General features: G+C 40.4%; 1 protein-coding gene across 7 annotated transcripts in view; it reads left to right on the top strand.

The window, feature by feature from the left end:
* Nucleotides 1-27,760, top strand: part of robo2 (roundabout, axon guidance receptor, homolog 2 (Drosophila)) — a 342,170-nt gene that overhangs the window by 260,075 nt on the left and 54,335 nt on the right. For all 7 annotated transcript variants that reach the window (XM_084718008.1, XM_084718004.1, XM_084718001.1 and 4 more), the window contains exons 3-8: nucleotides 1,546-1,703; nucleotides 1,979-2,099; nucleotides 2,994-3,132; nucleotides 15,616-15,752; nucleotides 21,875-21,999; nucleotides 25,784-25,955. In XM_084718008.1, the coding sequence (XP_084574134.1) occupies nucleotides 1,546-1,703; nucleotides 1,979-2,099; nucleotides 2,994-3,132; nucleotides 15,616-15,752; nucleotides 21,875-21,999; nucleotides 25,784-25,955 (852 nt within the window). The remainder of the gene's footprint in view (nucleotides 1-1,545; nucleotides 1,704-1,978; nucleotides 2,100-2,993; nucleotides 3,133-15,615; nucleotides 15,753-21,874; nucleotides 22,000-25,783; nucleotides 25,956-27,760) is intronic.

Genomic DNA, 27,760 nt, shown 5'->3' with positions numbered 1-27,760 from the left:
GAAAGCTTCCTCTCTTCCTCCGCCCCGCTTCCCCTTGGTCTAAATAAATAAATAAGAAGACAATGGCTGCGCTGCTTTCTGTAGAGAGGGTAAGAAGAGTGAATGAAGAGATGAGAGAAGCCCGGAGCGTAGGGACCAGTTATCCCCTCTTATAATCCCAGCCCTCCCCGCCATTGTCCCCCCAGTGCCATGAGGAATTTACATAAGGACCTGTGGTGCTGCCCTTAATTTAGCCCTCCTCAAGCATCTTCAAACATCCTCCGACAAGCTCAGCGCTTTTATCCTTCAGAGGAATCATGTGTCCCTCGCTGGACGGACGCTGCTAAAGCTGAAATTCCTAAAGAGCTATTCATCGGATTAGATTTATTGTAGATCAAATGGAGAAAGATCTGTTTGAGTATACACAGCAGGAGACAGGCAGAGCGACCTCCAGTTTGTACCTTTAAATCTCTTTTTTTACTGCATTTGGATCTCTGTCCACTCATTTCTATGGAAGCTGTGTCCTGCTTTGAATACACAATTGACTGAGGCTTTTATTTCTTACAGTTGTGTACGTTGTGCATTCTAGAGATGCAATGGTTAGTCAAATAATCAATTAGATAGCCTGAATGATATGAGATTTTCAAGATGATATCAGAGAAAAATTTTCTGATTACCCATATTGTGTTGATATAGTGAGTTTTTGAGCTGGAATGAAGAGATTCTTCCTTGAAAGAAAGAAAACTGATGTCAGCATCTTAAATGTGAATATTTTCTGGTTTCTTTACTCTTGTACAGTAAACAATATATATTTAGGTTATGGACAAAACAAGACATTTGAGGAATGTATTTACTTTGGGCTTTGGGTAACAGTAATCAGCATTTTTCTGACATTTTATGATCCAAACACCGAATTGATCAATCCAGAAAATGACAGTAATCAGTAATGAAAATTGTCAGTAGTTGCCGTCCTAGTGCCTTCACGTTTGCGTTTGTGAGCCCGTGTGTGTGTGTTTGGATGCGACGGCAGCTCTCCATGTTTAATAATGAGCTAGTGGTGTGTGTTTCACTGAACACTATGCAGGGCGAAAGGCTATCTCTGTGATGAAAGGCCTACCTGAGGGTGATTAGATACAAGGCCGCAGTTGTTCATCAGACCACCCACTGTTTTTTTTTTAGCGCGTATCTGGTTGTGAGTAAGTGTGTGTGTATGTGTACATGCCAAGAGAAGTGAAGCGGAGTTGCACCCCTGTGAGCTCTCACATGTGAGTGACACCAGGCTTCAGGGCATTCTGTCTCTGTTTGTTCTGCTGCCTCCACAGGGACCTCCATTAGCTCCAATTAGCTTTCACTTGTGCTTGCCTTGTCAGATGAAGCTGCACATCCCATTCAAATAGCCACGATGAAAGCTGCGTACGTTCATGCTGTGTTGTGCACACAGTTTAAAACACACTAAGGAAGACGTTTTTAAAGAGGTGAACTTGAACATGTAGGCATTTAAATTCAACAGTGTTCTACACGATATTTACTCTTTCCTGAACTCTTTCCTCCTTTTTTCCCCCTCAGTGCTGCGAGATGACTTCAGACAAAACCCTACAGATGTGGTGGTGGCAGCAGGAGAGCCAGCGATCCTTGAGTGTGTTCCTCCCAGAGGCCATCCTGAACCCACCATCTACTGGAAGAAAGACAAAGTGCGAATTGATGACAAGGATGACAGAATCACTGTGAGTACTATTACCATCAATTTAATACCTGGGCTGAATAGGAAGATCTACTACTTCTCAGTGTCTAATGCGAATTTTGTTGTGGTTGTGATGTTGAAAAAGCGTGAGGGATCATTCCTTTGTTGTCACACTTGTGAATTAAAATGGTTTGACAAAAATTGACTTTAGCATGTTAGGAAGAGAGGGGGGGGGGGGGGGGGGGCAATTGAGAGACAGTGGAAAAAAATCAAAATCTATCTGTGTATTAAAAGGAGGATGTTTTTTTTTTTCTTCAGATCCGGGGAGGGAAGCTAATGATCTCCAACACAAGAAAGAGTGATGCTGGCATGTACATCTGTGTGGGTACCAACATGGTCGGAGAGAGGGACAGCGAGACAGCACAAGTCACAGTGTTTGGTAAGTTTTATTTCTCCAGTCCTCCTAAAACATTTGTTTCTTTTCTGTGATGTGGCAGAGCATCACACACATGTATATTCTCAGTCATTGTATAGACCGAGTCACTTCTGGGTAGGCAGCCAGCCGTTGATCTGAATTGCAGAGATACGTAAAATTTGTAAACTTGTTTATTTCTGTTGTAACTTCCAGCCTTAACTGCAATGTTTAAAGATATGTGGTTAAAGGAGGACATTCAATCCAGGTAGTAATAGTACACAAAGTAATAGAACACAAAAAAAACAGAAAATAAAATAACATGATTTGTACTTGTTTCAGTAACTTACAGTTGCAGTTGTTTTTTGAAATATAATTTGTTTTAATCACATGGTGTCAGCTCCACATCACTGCGAGAAAGTAATGATTTTATTATTATTACTATTATTTGCTAGCAACAGGTGCATTTGGTCTCAAACCTAGCATTGTTTAAAGTATAAAACATGCATTTCCCATTTTTTGAGATGCACACTCTTTGAAATAATGCCATGAAAAAGGAAAACATTCACCATGTTGCTGCCATTAAATTCTTTGTACATAACACAAACATTGCGATCGGTTCCATAGGTCTCAAAGTTGGGATGTGTCTGTTATACATGAAGCTCAAAAGCTGAAATGCTCTTAGGGCAAATTTTTCCAGTTCAATTTCAATCCCATGATTTTTAGTGTCATTACTATGTTTCTTTGTCAATATAATGATCACGGATAATCAGAGAGGAGAATGGCTAAGGTAAACTGAATTTTAAGAGAGAAAACAGAGTGAGTAGACAGAGGCAGTCATTCTGTAGGAAGAAGCCAAATGGACATAGACACGTTACATTATAAAAGTGTCTATTTCTGTCCTCTTTGCACTTCCTGCAGAGCGACCAACCTTCCTCCGGAGGCCCATCAACCAGGTGGTTCTGGAGGAGGAGACGGTGGAGTTCCGCTGCCAGGTACAAGGAGACCCTCAGCCAAATGTGCGCTGGAGGAAGGACGACATTGATGTTCCCCGTGGGAGGTATGTACACCTACAGGAATATTACACAAAAAATATTTACATAAAAGGATTTATTTCAATGAAGAAAAGTTTCATAAGAAAGTGACAGCATGATGGCTCACAGGAGCTAACAGTGCACACTTCCTTTGTTGCAGCATGTGAGCAGCCAATTTTGATTGTGTGTGTATGTGTTTTGCATACCAGTGTGTGTGTGTGTGTGTGTGTGTAGCACTGATGTGACAGGCTGCACTAAATGCAAAGGAGCTGCAGAGGCATTGATGTCAGCCTGAGTGACTGTTTCAAGCTAATGATAACTCACACTGCCAGCTCTCACCTGGTCTGGCTGCCACAGGGCATTAAATGACTCTATTAGGCCGTACACAATGCACATTACACATTCTAGATAAAATGACTCAACCCTCAGGTGCCCCAGAAGACAGCTCCCACAGCCATAACAGGGGCAGACAGTGTCTTATGTCAAGGAAAGGGTCTGCACAAAGACAAACAGATATTGAGCTAGACAATTAAAACTGAGTGACAGGTAAGTGGGCACAGAGGCTGAAAGGCAGACATTTAGAAGAGCTGAAAAAAAAAATCTGGCACATTGAAAAGCAGACAGGCAGAGACAGAGACAGATAGAATGACAGGAGATAGGAAGAGACGGAGTACAGCAGCTGACGTGGCTCTCAAGTGTCTGTGTACAGGTGCAGCTGTTCAGGTGAAATCTTGGCACAGACACCTCAGAAAACTGGGAGATAATCACTCCCTCCCTCAGACATTTAACCCTGCTCAGTCTGTGTACCCTTGCTGACACGTGCATTCACTCACAGTTGCAAAAACAGAAACTGATGAAAGAATAAAATTCTGCACCTGGTTGCATAAACCTCCTTAAGTTTCAAAATTAAGTTTTTCCCCGCAGCAAAATGTTTCCCTAAGCTAAGGGATCCATTTAGGAGGTTTCATGAAGTGTCTTTGGTCGTCTACTTGCCTAAGTGTTTACACTTTTACAGCAGTTACTGTCATAATACTGCACATGTACTTCAGTTACCATGGTTGTGCTTCACTTACATCATTCTTTAATGTTACTAGACAGCATTATTGTCAGTGTCAGCTAGCTTTTTCAAAATGGACAACCAAGAGAACACAAAATGAAAGAAAATTTAACCCAGCCATAACAAATACATGCAAGCAAAAGATATGGTAAGAAACAACTGACAAAATCTATGTGAGAAGTCGGCTGTGAAACGAACTGTAGATGAAGTAACAGTTACTGTAATATTACTGTGACAGCAAGAAAGTAGAAGCCAAACACCGTCTGGAGTCGACAAAAACTGTTGAGTTTCAGTAAAACAATATACCTAATGTTAAGATAAGATTAAATTAGACATGAAACAGATAGTGCTGACATCAAATCTAAACTCTCGAACATGTTCCACATCGTCCACATGGATTTTTCCTGTCCTGAAAAATGTCTGTTGGTATCTCCTCCTCCTCTTCAGCCATTGTCTTATGTTCCGCAAATTATTTCACTTTTAATGGATAGTTATGGGTCCCTTAAAATGATCTAGGGGAAACGGTCACTTCTTTCCTTCCCGCAATGCATAAGGGAACATGTAACCGTGCAATATGTGAGTTCTGTTGCTCGGGGTCTTTTTTACATTAAAACAATAACAACAGATGTCGTTTGATTACATTGTGAAGTAGCACAGGATAATGAGAGTTGTTATCTTCACTGTTAAACAACCATCATAGCTGATGAAAATCTATCTGATATGGCTCAGGCAGAAAACATGTTCATGGATGAGGTAATATTAAAATCATGTTAAGTCATAAACGTCCTTCCTCACTCGCAGACATATCTGACATATCCCGTGTTTTCCAAGCAACCAGCTAGCAACACACATTACCTTGAATAAATTATGGATCTTTCCTCATTTTAACATTTTTTGAAACACGAGGGATAAGCTAAGTACGCAACTCACAGCTCAGCATTTAGGCATTTTACAGCAGAAATGTTACATGTTAGATCTGTAAGTAAAGTAAAGGGTTTTCCCTTACAACATCCTAAGGAAATTCTTATGCTGATTTTATGCAACTCATTTTTTCCTAAGGCATCCTTAGATAAAAATATAAGCCTAAGCAGGCACTGTAATTTACCAAGAAATGCTGCAGCACCAATGCCAGCTTCAGTCTGTCTCACTTTCTGTAAAAAGCCACTAATGATGTAGTGATACTGCTCTTATTGGTTCATGTGAGTTGGCCTGTTGCTTCTCTGTGACTCACTGTACTCAGAGTCAACAGCGGTGTCATAGTCAGGAGTGGACTTCAAAGAGACCAGCGTTCTGTCTCCAGCCAGAAAGTCAGTCGCACACTGCTTGGATCACCTCATAAAACATACACTCAGTGGACCTGACATCTCTCAAGGCTAGCTGTAGAGCCGAGCGTGGGCGGGTTGTTTGTGTCTGATAAGGATTTGGTTCACTGGGCAGTTGGACTTGAGCGCCGTGCCAAAGCAAACACATAAAAGTATTTCACTCATGTCTTTGATAGGGAGTTGGCTCTGGAAACGAGTTCATTTTGTACACTAATTAACAGATTTATAACGGAGTAGGATGAGTGTCATGTGCCTTGCTAACTGTATCGTCTCTTTGAAGTCCGGCCTTATTTGGATGTGGAAAAAAGAACTGAACACAAGAAAAAAGACATTGCCAAAATTAATAAGCAATAAATATTGCAGTATTTCTAATTACACTGTGAGAGCTTCTGTGTCCCTCAATATATTTAATTCTCCTGTTTAGCTTTGAAGCAGAAAGCAAGCATGAAGACTGAGATATTCTAATTCTGACATTTTCTGCTGCCTTTGTTGCGTGCCAAAAAGAAGACTCCTCGTATTGTTAAGTGACAAACTGTTCCTGCTTTTTACGCTGCTTATCCTCACTTAATAAACATCAAACAAGGCTTCTCTCTGACTGACAGAAGAATTGTTTAAAATCCCACGAAAGAATAGCTTCTAGTCTGATAACTGGCAAGTGCTCTGAAGAAGAAGGGATAAAAACAGCTACTGTAGCACAGCCATTGTTTCGTCACACCGTGGGCATCTGTAGCAGTATGAGTGGTGGTCTTCGCCATAGGAATAAAAGATCAAGCACTTCTGTATTCAGTGGGGAGGGGTCTTTGTTCGCTCTTGATCCGAAAAGGTTACACTGTCCTTATTATTATGATAAGCTGTAGAAATAGAGCGACTTAGTGGGGTCGCTCTTTCTTTACCATCAAATAGTTTTAACTTGTCTTTGCTGGTTTCTTTACGCGCATCGTGCATGCCGCTGTCTTTTGTTTGTGTGTGTGCAACTTTTTATACTAGGAAGAAGGGAAATGGAGCCTCAGCTGAGTAAACAGGTCTTTAATATGCTCAGTGACTCCAGCAGCCTCCCAGGCAAACACTTGCATACACTGGCACAGAGACATAAAGCACGCCAGGATGGCACTGGCTTCAGTCTCAGTGAGACAGGAGAGCAGATAGAGACAGCACAAGAATGGTTTCAATTAGAGGACAGAGACAATGGTGCTGCTCTTTTACCTCCGTGTGGGCGTTTTGCTGTTTGTAAAAACTAAATTAAAAGCAGCAAACAAGCTTATCTACTTTAGAAATGCTTGCCAATAGGCTTCAGTATTGCAAAATGATAAAATAGGTCAATCCATACTTTACAGTACACATTATGACGAGAAATCCCAAGACAGATTCCAGTGAAACCATTCAAATTATAGTCTGGCACCTGTCAGAGTTAATAGCTGAAAATGTCAAGGAACAACAGGTGCATTATTACTACAGGTGCATTCATTATGATAGGAATTAAGATATTTTCTTTGGGTTTTAAGAGGAGATTTGCATGGATTTTTTTTTTGCAGTTAATAGTTTTTATTGAGAGAATTTCAGAAGTCATTCTGTTTCGAAACATAGACCTTTCTCATCCTCTAACTGGGTTTAGTTGTATTACAGTAATGTAACCATTTGGTCCAATAAGCAGGGACTTACGGAAAGCACAGTGACTCAGTATTTGATCTTCAGTCTTATTTGAAGGTAGCTAAATTTCACTTAACTCCATTAGGTTCTGGCAATCCCATCCTTCTGTACTGTATTTTACAATACACCAAACTACAAGACCTGATTATTTAAGATGCAAATATCTCATCTTTTTTATAGTGTTGACTATTAAATTAAATTGATTATTCGACATTTGAGCATGTCATCTTGGGGTTTGGGAAACACTGATCAACATTTTTCACCATATTCTGGCATTTTATAGATCAAAAAAAAAATCAGTTTAGCAAAAAAATGATTGACAGAGTAATCCACAATGTAAATAATTGCTAGCTGCAGCCCTAATATTGTTATTAATTTAAGGATTATCAGATTGTTCTTTCTGAACTCTTTTTTAAATTTACAGTAAGGAGAGTCTGTGAGGTGATAGTGTTAAATACATGTAGTCCACCCCATAAAATTACTTATAGGAAGAAGGAACAGCCAAGACAGAATAATTACCTGTAGCTGGAATTAGATCAGGCCATTTGTTGAGCTTGCGGGGTCTTATTCTTCTAATGGCTTTTCTTTCTTTTCTTTTTTTCCTTCATCTTCTAGGCTCCCAAGTAGGACTATCAGGTCAGAGAAAAAAAAAAAAAAAACGGTTCTACTTCTTACATTGTCACACAGAACTCAAAAGTGTGTGCCGAGCTAATGAAAGTCTGAAATAAAAGGTCTCTCACAGGAAGGGACTTAAATAATGAAAGGACCAATAAGCGCGCTTGAAAAACAGCAGTTAGTTGGGGCTTTAATTATTACCAGGGCAGGAAGAGAAAAAATCACATGTATGCGCTCCGGGCGGGATTAAAATCACTGACCAGCACATGTAATATTAAAATCACCCAACCTCCCCTAGAGAAATAAATCTGGTTCAAATGGGGCTCATTCTTTTTGCCAATATACATAAGATTAGATTCAGATGGTAGAGTAGTGTCTTCCCCAGGGAAAATCTGTGGCATGTGTCATCAAGCAGCTGGATTGTGGCAGCTGAAAATACTGTGGAAACTCAGCACCACTTCACAATGTGACCAGAAAATTTAGAAATGGTTTATAATTAACTTATTAATAGGTTATAAACACTTTATAAACCATTAAGCTGTTTTTTTAAAAAGGGCAACCGTGTCAAAGAGTGAGCATACATTTATCTGTACTGTTAAGCAACATTTATACCTCTCAGCTTCATCACATATTTGTTAATAAATTAATAGAATTTAAAGGAGCAATGTGAAACAACTGTACCTTGAAATCCTACTTAATATTTAACCTGTGGTTGAACACAATTTTCATTTATACATCCTCATTAATCCTCATCATTTATAAGGGAAGTCTTATTGTAAAATGGTACCAAAAACTCAGAGTTTATTTTAAGGGGTAGTACCATAAGTTTCTGCAAAGCCCATCCATAATGTGACTAAATTTACTTCTTCCACATTTGGAAATGCATAAACAGGCCCATTCATCATTTGCAAGAGTGTCGTCTTCATTTGGATTAATATCAGTATCAGATTAATATCCGTCTGTCAAGCATCTCTGCAGAATCTGAGGGAAAGCACACAATGGCAGCTCACACATCAGAGAGCTTTGTATCTCCAAATGGAAGAGTTTCTGCCATAGTGTCTGAATCCCAGTGAAAAGACTTGGGCAGTGTGTGTTATCTCCCTCTGCCTACCAGCTCAGTGTGTGGCCCACGTCTTCCCCTCCTTTGGTTTCCTTCTCCCTCCTCATTTGCTCTGGACCCCTGTGCCCTCTCCTGTGCCTTATCAGAGCCCCTTTGGTCTTGCAGTCCATCTGTATTCAGGCCCCCCTGTCCCCGTTGACCTCCACAGCACAGCCCCTGCAACATTCAGCAGAAAAGCCTTTCTTTCTGACTCGATCCCTCTGCGGTGTGTGTGTGTGTGTGTGTATGTGTGTGTGTGTGTGTGTGTGTGTGTGTGTGTGTGTGCACGGGTGTGGGTTGGTGTATGATAGAGGTGTGTGGGTCATTCTATTTGAGAAAGCTGTTAAAGCTAGTGTGACAGGAGCGCCTGTGTTATGCTGACCATCCAGTTTCAGTGATTTCTCACCTCCGCAACTCAGCAGAATAAAAATACAGGAGGCTATGGTTCCTGTCTCCATTACTTCCCCTGATATATAAGTGGATACATCTGGTATTTATGAGGGAGCTGGTGAGAGGAACAGCAGCGGGATGATCAGGAGTATATTTTATCTTTCAGGTTTATTGACACTGATTGTGTCAACAACAACGTGCAGTGAATAAAATAGTAATTCGCTGTTTATAATTCAGAATATAGAAAATACGGTTTTGCATAAATTAGGCCGATGTGCAGCTGATCATTCATTATGTATCACTGCTTTTTAGTTCATGAATAATAACCGACTTTCTCAGTTTGGTTTGGCGTTTGCGTCATTTGAAGAAAATCTTGGTCAACTGAAAATTTACCAAGTCTTCAACCAATCATTTGGTCGATGGGGAGAAAAAATCTGTACCTTATCTCTAGATAAACTAAATAGGCCTCCCCGCTCTAGCTGGTAGCCTAAATGAGTGGTAATCAAAGTTACATAATGCTGACAAAACAAATGAACAAATGCAATTTGACTATTTCTTTTCCACTTGTGAGCTTCAGGGCATTTCTATCTATTTAATTTACATACAGCAGCAACACAAACAGACATGTCCACACACCAGTGAGGATTATAGAACAGAACCAGCTTCTGTGTGGCAACAGAGCTAACGCTAACTGAGCTAAAGTAGTGCTGCAATATAAACCTCCACAAAAAAACCAACATGAAACAGTTACCGGCATCTGACCTACTGCTCCTGTTGCTTAGTTTGCTTCAAATGAGACTTAAGCTTCACATGGTTTCTACTGACTTTCCCTCAATATTAAAACATTAGTTCAACATTGCCCAGCCTGTGGGAGTATCTGTGTTATCTATGCAGCATGCTAAAGTCAAGTTCAACAGGGCAGCCTACAAAATAAACACTAAAACAGCTTAAAACACAGCAAGACTCACAGCTTTCAAGGTTGAAGTCGCATGACAGACTGCCTGTAATGTAATTGATCCATCATTGAGCCTGAACCGTTAATTTACTGGCCCTCTTTGATAAAGCTGTCCAGTGGAGTAAAATCCACTTGCATGTTGTCATTAAAAGAAACTTTTTATCCACTCAGCTCCTCTATCCTCTGAGGCCAGGGGCTGATGTTGCACTTTCTGCAGTAAACAGCCTTTCACTCAGAGATAAAATAGATCAGAATTGCATATCATCCTGAAAATAATGGACCAAGAAGCACTTTTCTGTTTCTGAAAGTAACAGCAGCAGTCGTCCAACCATTGAGAACTTGTTTGAAAAAGAGTAAATCAACCGACCGACCAGAAGGTGTCAGCCCTAGTTTGTGCATCCTTTGGTCTTTGTAGACACATGTACGCAAATAGAGAAAGAGAAAGAGTGGCTTCCAAACATTGGTCAATGAGCTGTACTTAAACTGTTTCTCTTTCTCTATCTGGAACAGTTTTCCAGTAGAACCGTGGCAACTGCTCCAAACCATTTCCACTAAGTAAAGACTGCACTGCTGCCACCATCTCTGTGGCACTGAGGAGAAGCAGCTCTTTTAAAGGCAAATTTAGGATCAATTTGCTTCTCGCAAACCCCCAGGCTAACCATAAGGGTTGAAATCTTGCCAAACTGATCTTTGATTAATGCGGGATAAGGTGATGAATGTCAGTCGGACTGACGGGAAGCAGTCCTGACCCTGCTAAGGTCTGCGAGGTTCCAAGAAGGAGAGGAGCTTGGCTGAGGGCCCAATACAGGAGGAAGATAAGAAGTGATAGCGGTTAATTGATTCCCTCTCATGGGTGACAAGGCCTGGACAGGTAGACTCCAGCTCTTTTGATCAGGATGAGGTAAAGTAGCAGTCAGATGGTGTGAAACTGGATCAGAGTGTCAGAATGAAATGGAGCAGAGAGGGGACTTTGTGTCAGAGCAGTCAGGCCAGAGAGCAGGCTGGAATTAGCCCTCTGGTGTATCTTGAGTCTGACTCATGTGCTCAGAGTTGGCATACAACCCTTCTGCCTACCATCGGCCCCATTCATATGTACACACAGAGGGGAGGCAGATAAGATCCCCTCAAGTTGAGTCATTTTGTGGATAACTGTACACACATTCAGTCGGCCATACAACCGAGAGATAAGATTCTCTTAATGTGAGCGAATTGGCACAAGTCTGGGGGTGGAACACGGGTGAGTGTGTTCCTGACAGACAGTTTAAAGGCAAATCCTCTGAGATGATACAGAGGATTTTGAAATGTAATGCTTTTAAAGTGTGTCCAATAAAGTTTTCATCTTTGCACAGCCTTCTCCGTGCAGCAAACACATCAAGTTGACAACCCAGAAAAATGCTGCTTTGTCTTGGCATTTGCTTACATTCCCATCACTCCTCATCTCCCCGCACGAACAAATGACTCTGCACATGTGTGGATATGTGTTGGATGATTGTATACTTTGTTCTCTGTGTGAGTGTGTGCCTTTGTGTGTGTGTAGAGTGTGCCTTTTCTAGCCGAAAAAGGGCGGCGGGTCCAGCGGGGTGAGCTTGGCTCTCCTATCCTTTCCACAGCACTTCTACATGTGCAATTACATTCCTCCTCTAATAGAGAACAGAGCTCTACCCCAATCCCGTCTCAATAAAGAGCTACTGTTCCTTTTCTGTGTGTACTTACATGTGTGTGTGGCCACAACTACCTCTTATCCCTGAATATTTCCACTCATCTTGTCATCTAGGCTGATTTCATATAGGAAGTTGATTACAGATTGATTGGGTTCATGTTTCCCACTAATAAGTCATGGACCAGCCCGAGGTCCTGTTTTGAGAGATTGATGGAGACGGACCGAGAACAATAAGCATGTTGTCTAGTAGGTGCATACGTAGGTTATACACATGGCAAGGGCTCGGCCACTCAGATGTCAGGCTGTGGGAACCTGTACGAGCACTCAAACTATGATATTATGAGTGATCGCAATATCTGTAGCTCACTTTGAGGTGGAGTAAGCAATTCTGGAGAAAGATAGTTGATTGTTGAGTTTCATTCCCAAGTCCCAAGCAAAATCGATGTGAGAGCCACACTGTGCCGTTCAAAAAATTCTGAAAACCTATTGTATTGTAATGTTTTGTAATAATCTGCTCAACAGCTAACATTTAAGTAAATTTTGTTAGCTACCTTTATTACTGAATACTTTAGCGTTTCGTGCTAATTAGCAACATGCTAAAATGCTAAGCAGTGACCACGGCAGATGTTAGCATACTGATGTTAGCATTTAATTCAGAGCATGTTGTACAGTAAACCCTCTGCTATCATGGTTGTAAACTTTCCGTCTTGTTTTCACAATAATAATAATAATAATAATAATAATAATGTAAAGAATCTGACTAACTCTGTAAATAATCTGTGTGCTGCTTCTGGATCTATTGAAAAATGTAACCCTTGAGACTGGAGTGAAAAACCAGGAAAGCTACACTGGATGAAATAAATCAGACAAATGTAGCAGAAACTGGGGTGTAGCAACCAACTTCTTAAATGAAATATCAGATATGTTGACACTGGGTTGGCTATTGTAGGTTGATTGGGACTACTGGGAAAATCTTCTTGTTTTCATCATAGTTTGTTAGGGAGTCATGATATTTTCCCTAAGCCCTGACTTGTCCCCGCCACTCTTTTGTTCGTCTCCAACTCTTCTTCATGTTGTTCATGTTGAGGTACCCATCATAGCTGGAGGGCAGCGTATGGGAAGAATCTCTTTCTATTAGCTTGTTTATTTTTCATCTGACAACAGGCTCGTCCCAAAAGGTGCTGTCTCATTCCTTTGCATGCCACTCACTCAGTTTCAACAATAAAAGCTTTATTCACGTCCCCGACTATTACCTGAACTGTACATCCCCTCTCACTAGAACAAAGCATTCAGTCATGACTCAGTCAAATAATCATTATGGCTTCTTAAGTACCTGTGTGGAGAGGAGGAACTGGCAGTCAAAATTGAGGAATGTGCTTCAATAAAGCTGCCTTTGAATGCTTGCTCAGGAAATGTCATAACAGCAGGTGAAAAAAATAAGACATGGATAGACAGGACAGATTAGTTTTGCAGCTGCCAGTGGCAAGCAGCCATAAGTACACCTGATGGTCGAGTAGAGGGGTCTCTCCCACTGCGAGGCTTACTGATACTCTAAAGTCACATGAGAAACTGTTGCTGTAAGCCATAGTTTGCTGCCATATCTAATTGTCCAATGCGTTACCCAGAATATTATCCACCTTTGTATTTTGTACTATCTAGTATTAACTACTAACAATATCCCTAATGTATCCCTCTAACAAGTATCATCTATATAGGCAAAGTCCAATATGGCTTATTCCTCTGTGCCATAGAGCTCTATTGTCATCCAAAAGCTATTAAAAACACATAAAAGAGTCATGCTCTTGCACTGGGTGGCATATTTCTTCATTACAGCGAACATGGCCTGGGTAGTTTGTTCTAAAACAACTCTGACTGCATTTTTAATCTCTGGAGGGTTAGCTCAGTGTTGGGCAGACATCACTGCTCTTGGTTCTTTTATGTGTTTTTAATAGTTGTTGGACTACAAGTTTGGAGTTTTATGGAACAGAGGCATGAGCTATAATAAAAGGATAATATAACGTCAGGCTTGTCTTTTAAAGCCCCTGTGTGGGTTTGAAACATTCTGACATTAGGGTCTCCAAGTGGAAGTCTCAGAAAAGACTGCAGTACACAGATATAAAGGCAGAAAGCAGCACATAGAGTGCACCAATTTAACCTTGATTGTCTCTTTGTATATGTAAAGTAATAATTTCAAACAGTGTTTCCAAAACCCAGGGTTGGAATCCAAAATAGGTCATAGGCCCTTTTTTATTGGGTTGTAAAATGGATACCACATTTCTTCTTCTTCAAGAAATGAAGCCTCACTAACCACCATGTTCTGAACAGGCATGTTACAAACCCTAAAAAGAGTAATGTATTTAGTATGGGATCTCACTGTTATCCACTTCTGTTTGCCCTGTTAAAGTTACTGCATTAAACTATTAATACAGACTCAACAGATCCCGTATTTCAAATTAAAAACCCTCTGGCATTTCAGTGGACAGTAAGCAAGTCTGTTATAAAGTGGTGTAGTGCTTTTTATCCATCTAGTTTGTTTTGTTGTTAGTTGCTAAATTTTGGTGATATTGACCCTTGAGATGTCTGCCTTCTCTTGAATATAATGGGACTAAATAGAGCTCAGTTTGCGTTGTTCAAAATACCAAAAAATATATTTGAAAAATTCACTACTACTATTTCTTTCCAGGACATCATGACCTGGTTACTCAAGATAATCCATAGACCTTATTGTGAGCAGTTTTGTGTAAGAAGTATTTCATTTCTACTATAAACTACTAGAACTAGAACTAGTTTCTTTCTACTAGAACAAACAAATGTAGATATTACAGCAGTTCATGATGTATTATGTAAATTTTGGTCCCATGGAGACATTATATTTATCTTTTAGGTCTTGAGCTGAAAAAGTTTTGAAACCCTTTATTTGAAATATTCTGTAATCACACAGAAATTGTACACAGGGACTTTAAAGAGGCAAACACGGTGTCGAGCTCGAACAGAGTGGCCCTTTATCCGCTCATCTCAACTCTGTTCTCGGTGTCTGTGAGTGACAGACTGTGGACAGCAGAAGGTTGTCAGGCTGACAGACCACCATCACACAGCCCCTCCACCCCCGCCAGCTCACTACGTACACACTGCCAGCCACCCCCTTCAATTAAAGGCTGGAACAACAAACCAGACCGGCATCATTCCCCTGTCAACTGCCATACAATTCATACAGGTCTAAGCACACATAGGACCATCTGCAAACACTCATAAACACAAACATTTGACTGCTGCAGTGGAACTGAAACTAGTCAGTTGCTTTACAATAGGAATGTGTAGCTCTTTAAACAGTAGATTGATTATAACTGTACATTCATGCATGTGCACACACACACACACACACACACACACACACACACACACACACACACACACAGCTGAAGTTAGTTTAAACATATCCACACACACAGAGAAGCATCTCATGAATATTGAAAGAGTTTTGAGGGTTCCAACTGAACGCACACCTCTCTGTGTACCGTGTGTCATTGTTGAATAATTGATCCTCTTCCTTGCCATCTCCATTTGTCAGAACGTGCTTCTTTGTACCTCTCCAAAAAGGAAATACACTTTCCACAGCTACTGTCAGGCAGCTCCACTTGGCATGGGTGAAATTCTGACGTGTGTCATATTTGTCACGGGGTTAATGTTTTATCTGAATTTATAATATTTGCGTTTAATGCTGAACAGGCAACTTCAATCTCATGATATTACGTCTTTGTTGACAGGTATGAGATCAAGTATGACAAGGACGACTATGTGCTGAGAGTGAAGAAGGCCTCCGTAAACGATGAGGGCACGTTCACCTGCGTGGCAGAAAACCGTGTGGGCAAGCTGGAGGCTTCCGCCACTCTCACAGTTAGAGGTAAGAAACGCCTTCTACCTTTGTTATTTTTTTTTTCACATTAGCTAGCACAAAACAACACTTCGAGACGTCATGGCCCACTGAGGTTATTGTACTTGTACGCCAAAATGAGGTTTAGATTGGCAGTTTACTCCGTAGGGTCCCCTTTACACAAATGGAAACCCAGAATGCTGACTCCCACAGCAAAGAGAGATGTAGACAGTCTATGAATCTCTTTAATTATTTACATTTCCAAGTGCGGCGTCGACACACTCACCCACCCGCCCTTCCCCCCCGTCATGGTGGTCTGCTAGCCATGCTACCCTCCATGCTGTAACCACCCAGTCAGCAAAGCCATTTCACAGATTACTGGTGCACACCGCCAGTCCCACACCTGGGGTTTACAAGGTTAATAAAAACATTCTAACCATAATTTTCCCTCTTTTCACCACTCTTCTTCCCATTAAACCCAAGTGTTTAAGGTCCCTGTGGAGCGCTTCAGAGCGACACAGGGGGCCAGAGGGAGGTAAAATAAGGTCCGGGTTGTTTTTACCCTTTTGTGGAAGTAGCATCTTAGTGTTTCACTTTACGGTGAGGATGCAACACAGAGGAAACACTGGGGAACGACAACCCGCACCGACTCTTCTGGATGGAGTGTGGGGTTTCTCCACATGTTGTCTTCACTTAGTCTTTGAAATGCTCTCTATCTACCTCTTCCTCTCTTTTTTCTGCTCTGTCCATCAGCACGTAGAATTGTAGATTTCATTATTGCAGACAGTGAAGGTCCAGTAGTACGTTTGTCTATGCCCCTGCATGAATTTGAATGCAATTGAAGATTTTTGACCACCAGGGGGCGCTCATATCAGACTGCCTTTATCACTCCGGTTTGAAATGGAGACTTTGAGCTTGTCAATAAATCTGTCCAGAGGACAAAAGCTACTGGATCCTCTCTGCCATGCTTACCCTGTGCCAGAAATATGTTGGCCCCAACACAACATGTCATTCATTCTGACTTTGATTTCTTTTTGTCTTATTTTATTATGTTTGTTCTGTTCCTCTCCTCTTGTTTTTATATGTTTATGTGTCCGTGTCTTACTTTGTTTCTTTTGTGTATCCACTCCTCCATTGTTGTGTCTCCAGCTCGCCCTGTCGGTAAGTACCCATCCTTCTGATTTGACTCCATCCTGCATGCCCTCTCCATACACACTACTGCATTTGACTGCCTGACAATCAGTTACCATTGCTTTAACATTACTGTATTTGACTAACACAGGTGTTACATCACATTGTGTGCCCTCAGAATTATTGTTTGCAAATAGGTATGTAGTCGGTGTAGATTTTACAGCTCCACCTGGATCACTAACATGGAAAACACTAACGGCCTTTTACACCAGGTCTGCCTGTTAATTGAATTTGAGACGTACACAGCCTTATCAAAGCAGGCAGCTGCAGTTATCTTATCTGTAGCAACTTGACAGAATTCAGAGACAAAAAAACAAAGAAACACTTTCATACAGGTAACACTTTTGTCAGTATCCACATATGTTTTGACCTCAATTAAGTATATAGAATGTACTTGGTAGTAATCAATCTATAACTTTGTAATTGAAGTTGCTCCAAAAGAATATTTGTTTAGAATTACGAAAGCCTTATTAAGTGCACTTCTGTTTTGCAGGTTTGTATTTTTTTCATTCACACTTGAATTAACCTGCTGATGGAACTGGTGTAGGTTTCAAGACTTTCAGTTCAGTTCTGATAAAACTTGGTTTAAAATGAGTAAATCCAGATTTAATATTAAGAGAGTTCTGTTGTACAATTAAATACTAGTCTCTATTCAGTAAATCCAAGTTTATTAATGGAAATGGAAATTAAAAATAAATAAAGACATTAAAGAGTCTATTTGAATGATGTCAGGACATAGTAAGTATAAAAGTGGGTGGAAAACCAACAACTTTCAGCTTTGTGTTCCGCTTTTAAGGAAATCTGTGTTTCTTAACAAAACTTTATACTATTTGCTAACTAGCTAAAACATTAACAAGATGTTACATCATTTGCTAGTTAGCTAAAAATGTTACATTGTTTGCTCACTACATAAGAAGTTAACAAGACAATAAAAAGTGAGTTAGCCTCCTTAGCCTGCTCTTGATGGCTCAACAGAAAAGCAGAAGCAATTTCTCCTCCTTTGAGAAAAAAGTTGTTGCCCAAATTAAAAGAGCAGTGTAATCAAATAATAAATAATAATAAAAAAAAAAAAAAAACAGACAGCACAGTTAAAGTGAAAAAAAGATGGCACACATTTTAAAGTGCAACATCTTAAAAAGGCAGCCATTTTAAAAATTAAACCTTCCTCAAGTGGAAATTTAAAGCAAATCCTGGAACACATTTTAAATTGGAGTTTAAAGTTTTGGTGCAACAGAATTAAATTCAAATAAATCAAGTTTTAAGGCGACGTCTAAATTGAATCATTTTTATACAGTTTAAAAGTTTTGTGTAACAATTTAAAGTTGGACCATGATTGCTTGTTGGTGCATCCCAGTATAAAAACAATGTTTCTGTTCCCAGTGTAGCTCTTCACTGAAGGCTCTATAGATTGGTAGACGCTGTCCTTTACGATGAGTGAATAGGCTGGCAGTCTGATAGTCTCAGACATTGTCATCTCATATGGTCCAGGACATGTTTAACTTGCAAGTCTTGAGGCCATCTGTGGATTTCTGGAACACAAAGCCGAGATCTGTTTGCTTTGGACGAGCTTCTTTCCTTCTGAGCCCCACGACACAGAGCCGGGAATCTCGTTTTATTTCCCCGTAGATTGGGAAAAGGTCAGGGCATAGCCAAATATGATACACTTAAGATGCTGAATTGTTATAGGGAGTGAGTGAAAATTGGCATCCTGAGACAAAGGTGGCCTTTTAAGAGCAGAAACAGGAGGAATGCAGGAACAAGAAGCATGCACCGGGACAAAGAAGGCAGAGGAAAAATAACGGCAGAAGTGTGTGTGCTGTGATGGGCTTGACTGGCAGAAAAACCCAGACACTGCCTCAATGGCAGGACTTGGTTGCCAAAACAGCAGTGGCTGTTCTGCGATTGTCAAACTGTCAGCTTTCAAGAAGATGGAGGAAATTACACATTCACTCTGCCTGTGGGAAGAGACAGTAATTGCCGTCGACTTGTGAATAAAATATGATTGAATGTGGGATTTTAAAGGAGGCTTCTTAGTTTGTGTGCCTGCCTGGGTCTACTGAATGCATGTCTGCCTCTCTGTCCATTTGTTCTCTTCACCCCGACTGCTGTTTTATGCTGAGCCCTCTCCAAACCAGGCAGATGTGACTTGTCATGAATTAAATATGGACACCTGATCATGTGTTTCCTTAGGAGGGGACAGGAAGCAGCCTCTCACATGTCATTAAGGGTCTCTGAATCAAACAGGGCCAGTGTGAGTTAGCCCAGAGCCAAGCTGTGAAACTGTCACACACTGACTTCCTCTTGATTTGTCTGAGGTTTTGATCTATTTTTCTCTGTGGGCCTCCCTCTCCCCTTTTCGGACCACCCCCCCCCCACCCCCCCCACCCCTCACATTCCCCAGAAGTGTTTCATTCCTTTTCCCTTTTACTTTTTAAAAAGTAGTGCCACAGGTATAACAGGATGATAGACACATTGCTCAAATTAAAATAGTGTTTTTGAGTTGTAATTTGTCCAACATTTTTATTTAATTGGGGGTTCTCAGTTACTAAAGAGCCTCCACTGATACCAAGTTGTTGGCTACCATAAAGATGATTCACAAACAAATTTCTTTCTTTTATTTAGTTTGATTTTTGATGTCTTGCTGCAAGCAATCATCGATACAAGTGAAAAACAAAACAAAACAAAACAAAAACCCAAAAACAACTGACCCTTCCTCAGTGCCATCACTTTTTGCTCTGTGCTGCAATAACAACTGAGAGAACTCGGTACCTCGGTCAACTTTTTTCTCTCCTTTCCCTCTAACAGTGACATATAGTGGCATTTTAGGTTAGCTAATGTTAGCAAGATGCCAGCAAACTATTTGGTTTCCATAGCTAGCCTAAGGAGATTCAAGGCTACTCAAGGCATTGAGCACAAAACCAAGAAGGGTCAGGACTTAGTGAGGGTTAGTTATAAACCCCAAAGGCATTCACATAACTTAATTCTTTTTAACAATACTTACTATCATAAATATAGAAATGAGTTGGGGAAACAGTTCTCTAATAAAAGTGAGTTTTTGTGGACCAGCCCATGAGAACAGCAAAGAAGGAAACACTGAGGAACAGAGTGTGAGAAAGGACAAGGTCGGCCGCTGCAGAGATGGGGACCAGTCTGTGTAAGGTGTTAAACCATATTTTTAGTGAGTAGTTAGTAATGCAGTATGTGGGATGGAGCAGAGCAGAGCAGAGGAAGTGGAGGGAGGGAACTGAGTCCTTGCCAGAGCATGATTTAGGAGCTCTGTATCAGGCCCAGCATTGTGAGAGCCACAAGATATCCAAGCTGCAGAAGGCCAAACGGGAAGGCAGTAAATCTGAAGCCATCTGTACCATTCCCAACTGTGTGTATCTTTGACAAATACACACCCCCCAAAAAGGGATTACATGGAGAAACCAGCCAAATGGGAAGAGTTTGGCCTTACTGGAACCAGCTGGCTTGTCGGTGAAAGGACTTAGAAAGAAATCAAAAGAAACACAAAGGGTGCAAGATGTTGAATTGAAACAATTCAGATATTTTTTGTTATAGAAATTTATAATGATCTGTAGAGAATTCTCAGTTTTTCCATTTTGTTTTCCTAAGGAGAATGGCCAACACTACCCATTGTCTGCACTTACTTGAGATTATAGCAGGGAGTCTTTAATTTGTTGACTTTCATTATCTCGGCAGGAAACATGTTTCCTCCTCTAAGGGAACATATCTTATCTTGGCAAACATGGCACTGGTCAACAAGGGTCTAAGATCCCCCAGTGAGAGTCGTAAAATAAAGAAGTAGAGGTCTTGTCAGGTTAAAGCTCTGACATTTTCAGAGATCTAGTTTTGCAGCTGTGGTAATATTCTGCAGTTTTACTATGAAGGTTGAAAATGTCTTGACTTTTCTGCTGGATTGTCATTCATATGCAGGACGTAGTTTTATATTATTTAGGGCAAAAACTTAAATATCTGTTGGTGTAACTTAATAAAGATCATTGTCTGCAAGGAAGCACACTATATTCCTTTATCATCTCAGCTATGCACTAGATTCACCACCCTGAAGTTGCTTGAGCATGTAGAGATGTGAAGGAAAGCTGGTGTGAAATCCTGCCTCCCTAACCTGCCATCATGGAAATGGTCATGTAGTGAAGAGAGGCGACGCCGCACACCGAAACAACTTGTATCTAATCTCGGAGCCCCTCTCTCTTTATTATCGAACTGCATCTGTCAAGTTGTCAGTCAGAAATGTCTCACTCTATCCCGACCGCGAGTGTGTGACAACTGGTCTGGCTCCTGATAGAGTTGTGAATATTGACTGCGAAAGCTTCACACTACGATTTCAAAGTTTGATAGCTTTTCAAGCCTCTCCTCTCTTTGATGGAGAGGTGTTAGCTTGAAGTGCAGTAAACAGAGAAATAGCCTTTTCTACCTCTCGCTTCCTTATGATACAACTTTGATCAGAAGTACTGAGCCACTTCCGATCACGACTTTTATATGAGATGCATTGATGCGACTAAATCTCACATATGGAAAGTCAGACATTAACCCTTAAGTGTCTATACCTCTTCATAGTTTTGGATGTTTTCAGGGCATGGGTGTGCCTTTGTGTTGTCTCAGATTTAAATGCCATTGTGACCAAGGCGCTTCCCCACATGAATGCCAATGTGACTGTCATTCATTCAGCCTCAGCCTCACCTGGATGAATGGCCAACCTGGTTACCATGGCAATGATAGTCATTGGTGTTCTCCCTCTGTTCAGACCCATTAGGAGGTGAAAGACGGATATAACGCTGCATGGAAGCTCTGTACGGCCCTCCCATTTTGATTTGATCGTGTGGTATATTGCCTGTTTTTGCTTGAAATCCCCAAAGCCCTGATAATCTCCAGCTCTGATGTTTGGCCTCACTGTGTACCACCGCTCTACTGACACTGGTGTTTTTGCCCTTTGACTTCAGCTGCACCCCAGTTTGTCATCCGCCCAAGGGACCAGATTGTGGCTCAAGGCCGCACTGCCACCTTTCCGTGTGAAACCAAAGGAAACCCTCAGCCCGCTGTCTTCTGGCAAAAGGAGGGAAGTCAGGTAAGAGCAAAATATCTCACACAACCCAGTGCAGAGAAGACATTGGTAACACTGTTTGATTTCCATGATTATTTCTGAATAGCCAACTGATGCTATGGATGCAGTTTTGATTATAGACTCTGGAGGAGCAATAAAATAAGTTTTAAATCAATAAAATAAATTCTTAATTAATGTTTTGTGTCAAATCATTGTTTTTGTTTTCAAAAAAGCCGTGTCATAAATGCACAGTGAGCGGATCATTATTGTAAAATGAACTCCTTCAGCTTGATTCAAGTCCTGCATCACCCTTTCAGGGTTTATTTTGTAATAATGACCGGGTCATTGTGCATTATCCCTTTATGATAAACATACTTACGTTACACTGTGCTTTTAGCAATGTGTAATTATATTAACAAGCACTCATACATATTCATAAAGCTTTGTAACAGTAATCATAAAACATTATAAAGCATTTTATATGGACTTCAGTCAAGTATCATAATACATATTAATTACTGGTCATTCACTGATGTGTTTTTTTGGAAGGATTATACTGTATTATAATTGTCATTGTTGTAATACATTAAAACCATTTTACAATGCACTGTTATAATACACTATAATGTGATTATAAGTTACTCGAATTGGTCATTGCATTTGGTTCTGCAAGTAAAGTAATGCAATTCCTAAGGAGCAGGTAGGATATAATACATTACAAGGTGGATATAAATCATTTTAAGTGGTCATTGGTTCTTTTAAGTTAAGTGAAAAGAATAAATCTATGTTAGAAGACACATAGTAGTTCATTTTAGGTTCATAACAGAAATTGATATTCAAAACACATTTTGCTTCAAAAAACATAGTTGTAATATATTATTACCATTTCATAATGCCTTATAATCACATATAATGCATTGTAAGATTAATTATGAAAGAGATCATGTACAGTGAGTAGGTCATTACTGTAAAATAAACCCTGACAGGGTAGTGCAGACAATTATTTCATAACAATTAGAGTGTATGACCAGAACTGCGTCTAGAGCAATAGTCTTTTGATCATAGCAGCAATTTGTTATTCAGAAATAACAGACCTTAGAAGGCCATACTTGGCCATCAGAATCTATTTTTTAAAAGATCTGTGTAATAAACGTTGTTATAAAATGGTTAACATGTATTACAACTATGATTCTTAAAAGGGATAGTAAGCAGCAATTGTGAAGTATTATGACATATGACATTATAATTCACTGTAAAATGCTTTATAATGTGTCATGATCATTGTTATAAAGCTTGTTATGAATGGTTATTTATTTAGTACTTGTAACTATAATTATACATTGCTATGAGTACAATATAACACATTATAGGTATGTTTATAGCACATTATAATGCATAGACATGAACCTCATAGGAAGTGTTGCCAAAACATTTGCATCTTTTTAACATTATTTCTTGCATGTGAAAATATACTGCTCTCTCAGTTGTCAGCTTTTTTTGTCTACTGTGCTTTGAGTGTTAAAAACACTTTGTATGGGTTCCTTTGGCTGTATGCACAATAGCAGAGTACTTATGATCCTCCTGCCCCCCAGATACACACACATATACCCACAGCACTTGAAACTACACTATCTGTCATCAGCATCTTTATTACAGTCACAGATACACCTTTGTTCTCGGGAGCCGCCAAACGACAGTGTGCCTGGCAAAGTGCTAATCGGTTTCCCGTGACCCTGCACTGATAAGAACGATCCTATCCCTCACTCAAGCAGATAACCCATTCAAATACCTGGGTGTCCTCACAACGCTCAACAACAGTGCCAATTAGGAGCCTGTTGGGGCTTGTAGATGAGCCAGAGATATGATTCAGCTCTGGCTGAGGTTCAAACACACACAGATACACACGTAGCCTGCAGGCCAACAATTACAGCAAAGTTCTGTTAAAAAAGAGTGAGACACATGCTTACTGTACATGTTCACACAAACGTTTCACCCACTTTACCCCTCACCAGTGTGTGACCTAACACCATGACTCAGTAACACTGAGTAATTTGTGAACTTTGAGCAGCTTTCTGTCTCACATTGTCATTAAAGATGAGCCTTTAGAAATGAATGCACTGCAAACACTTTTGTGCAAGCAGTTGCACGTCCTTGCCATCTCCGCACTCGTCTCCGCTCTTGTGTTTATCGATGCTTTCTCTACCTCACCCACGCTGACACACAAAAGGTATGAAGGTATTTGTTGAGAGAACTAATCAAAGCTAATTCAGTAATTAAATGACAGAAAGGCCTCTTTTCTCACACTTGAGGATAATGGAGTGTACATCTCTCGTGTGCCACACATCCGTAGAGCCCAATTTAAAAAAACAACATAATTTGTTGCATTTTAAGTGATTGGGTGTAATTAAATCCAGCTAATGTATTTACTGGTTACCTTTGGGGATCATAAGAAAAAAAGGATACAAAAAGAGCCGGGATAGAGTGGATGAATAGCAGAGATGGTGTTTTGTCAGCATGATCAGTCTCTGATCCTGTGTAATTACTCTGGAATATGTGCGATTGATTATTCCCGTTTCTATTCTACAACCCCAGTTCCAAACAAGTCGGGATGTTGTGTGAAACAGAAATAAAAATGGAATGCAGTGATTTGTAAATCATTTTCTACTTGTATTCAGTTTAATACTGTACAAAGAAAGGATATTTAATGTTCAAACAGATTTTTTTTTAATACAATCTGAACGTGATACCTGCTGCATGTTTCAAAAAAAAAATGGGACAGAGCAACAAAAGACTGTGAGAATTGTGGAATGCTCAAAACCGCCTGTTTGAAACATTCAAAAGGTTACCTGGTAACAGGTGACAGTATCATGGTTTGGTATTAAATGGGCATCCTCAAGAGGCTCAGTCGTTCAAAAGCAAGGATGGAGTGAGGTTCATCACTTTGTGGATAACTGTGTGGACAAACAGTTTATGAACACTCAAAACAAAACATCCCCAATTCTCTTCAAATCTCTGGGCTAAAGAGGAAGAGAAAGATCCAGATTGTTACCAGCACTAAATTCAAAAGCCAACATTTGTGATGGTATGGGGGTATGTTAGTGGCCAGGCAATCATGGGTTGATTGCTGTAAGGTAGATACAAGTTTTGGAGCAACATATGCTACCATCCAGATGACATTTCATTTCTTTTCTCTTTTTTTTTTCATTTTTTAAAGAAAAGATGATTCACCGCTGCAGCAAACTTGCCCCTGTCCCCACTTTTTTGGAGAGTGGCAGGCATCAGAAGAGAGTGCATATTTATGAAAAAGAAAAACAACAAAGTTCATCAGATTGAACATTAAATATATTGTCTTTGTACTGTATTAAATTAAATGCAGGTTGAAAAGTTTTTCTAAATTGTTGCTTTCAGCTTTTTTTGGAAATGGGGTTGTATTATATTCAGAGCAAGTTCAACTCAGATGGGGTGATCTCTGTGGGTTAAAGAGCAGCTCAAAACTGCTGTGGAACTGAAGCAGAAAGGAAAGTAGTCATGAAGCCAACAAGAGCAAAAGTCGCCTTCATAACACAGTGGAGTCTCTGGCTTGGCTCAAGAATAAGTATGAAACCAAGTCCTCAAGCTGTATACATGCTGGGCAGTTTGTCAGCTTGGTTAACCAAGTGATAGATGAAAATGTTCATACTGTAGCTGTGATCTGTCTCTCTGTGTGTGAGAGTTTGGTGGTAGTGCTGTGTGTGACTGTTTTGTAACTTTTCCAGATTGTACCAGTTCCATGTTCTTGCTAATTGGCTGTTTGTTCCCCTTCCTGCAGAATTTGCTCTTCCCCAACCAACCCCAGCAGCCCAACAGTCGCTTCTCGGTGTCACCCAGCGGAGACCTCACCATCTCATCTGTGCAGCGGGCAGATGCTGGTTACTATATCTGCCAGGCGCTGACCGTTGCAGGCAGTATCCTCGCCAAGGCTCAACTGGAGGTCACAGATGGTGAGGGGAAACTGACGCCTAGCTTCTTCCATGCCAGCACACAAGCACATGCCTTAGAACCACTGCAAATGTGGTGGAGTGCATATGTGCACAGATGTACTTTCACTAGGCATGTTTGATTCTTTCCCATATGCATTTATCTCCCACAAACAAATTATTTCTACCAATTTAAGTGACATCTGACTTCAGTGTGTTATGGTTTTACTCCTAAGTTCTTTCTCGGTGTGCTGAGTTTATATGGGAATTGGCCTTTAACACCCTTGAAGGTATAGGTACATGAGCACATATGATAATTTTGTTGGTATTTAATGTTCAGGAATACATTCTGCTTCAGTTTGAGAAATGCCAGTATGCCCATGACCTTCAGTTGCTGTGTGTTTTCGCAGTAAGCTCTTTGTTTCTTTTTTTTCCCCTCACAAAATTTAATTAGAATTTTCTACTTTTCCTTTTGGAAAGGAAATAAAGCGTTGCCCTTGAGTTCCTTCAAGTTTAATGATCAGCGTTTGGGTGAGTGGGTGCAGTGCAAGCATGTGTGCGAGGGAGAAAGAGACACAGAGGAAGAAGGGAGGGCATGATTGAGTGACTTGAGTGACAATGGTTTTCTGTGGAATGAATTATGTGGTCTTGCGAGGTGTGGGAGCATCTAATCTGCTCAGCTGCTGTGATGGCAAGATAGACGGCCATCCATATGTCTGCTGAAGTACCTGCTAGCAGAAAGATTAAATGCACGACAGGACACTTTTCAACACTCCTCAACATTTTGAAAGAAGCAAGAATGGTTCGAAATTGGTATGTCCTTCAATTGTGCGGAATCATATATAATCACATTTTACAACCAAATACTAATAAAGTAGACAATTCAGTATTGTTTTAAATGAATTTACTGTATGATGATTTAAATCTGTTTTTTTCTGCCTAAATGTGCAACAAAAGGCATGTTTTCATGGGTGTTGTAGGGCAGGTCTAAAAGAAAAGGAGGGAGAGGAAGAAATAGTACAGGAGGGCCAGGGTGAGGTCATGGCCACACCTGCCTCAGTCTCAGTGTGATTTACTGCCCCAAGCCCCAACAACAGTCTGCGGAGTTCAAGGAGATCTGTAATGAGAAATTCCTGATCCAGAGACTCAAGGCCTCAGTCGAGCCTTGCCTCCTCCCTCTGTCACTCCTACATGCCATCAACACATACATCAGGCGCATCACATCCCTGGACCAAACAATGTCTTGTGCTTGTGCTCTTGCTTTGATCATAACTTACTGTCTCTTCTTGAAAAGGAAAGCACTGGAGTCATCAACTTCACTTAAAACTCCAGTTAAAGGGACATTTCATTTTTTTTGCAGTGGGGTCATGTGAGGTACTTGTCCATAGCTAGTATTTTACTTACAGTATAGGGGAGTTGACACACCCCCGGTTTGGAGAAATATGGAGATGTACCAGCATGGAAGCTAAACAATGAACTGCTGTGGACAGGGTCAGGAGTAAAATGTGTTTGTATAAAGGGCCCAGCTAAAAATATCAATTTAAGCTTAAGTCTATGGTATATTTTGATTATTTTACCACTTTACCTTGCCAAAAGACAGCCTTTTCTGAAAGAAAACTGCTGTTACATGAGGCAAATATCATTCTCTCTCACTCAGCCAGACTCCTTTGGCTAAAACAGTAATTTTACATCACACAGCACAGGAACTGCTGGGCTACTGCTGCCTCAATCAGTTTGTTTGTTTGTGTGGCTGTGATTTCGGTGAATCCGAACTGGTATACAGCAGAACTGAACTAACTGTTTTAAAGCACCAGCATCACACAATAACA

Source organism: Lutjanus erythropterus, chromosome 4 (genome assembly GCF_056507025.1).
Source record: "Lutjanus erythropterus isolate fLutEry1 chromosome 4, fLutEry1.hap2, whole genome shotgun sequence".
NCBI classification, from domain to species: Eukaryota; Metazoa; Chordata; class Actinopteri; order Lutjaniformes; family Lutjanidae; genus Lutjanus; species Lutjanus erythropterus.
The sequence above is the reverse complement of the archived record's forward strand: the minus strand, read 5'-3'. Positions and strand labels throughout refer to the sequence as shown.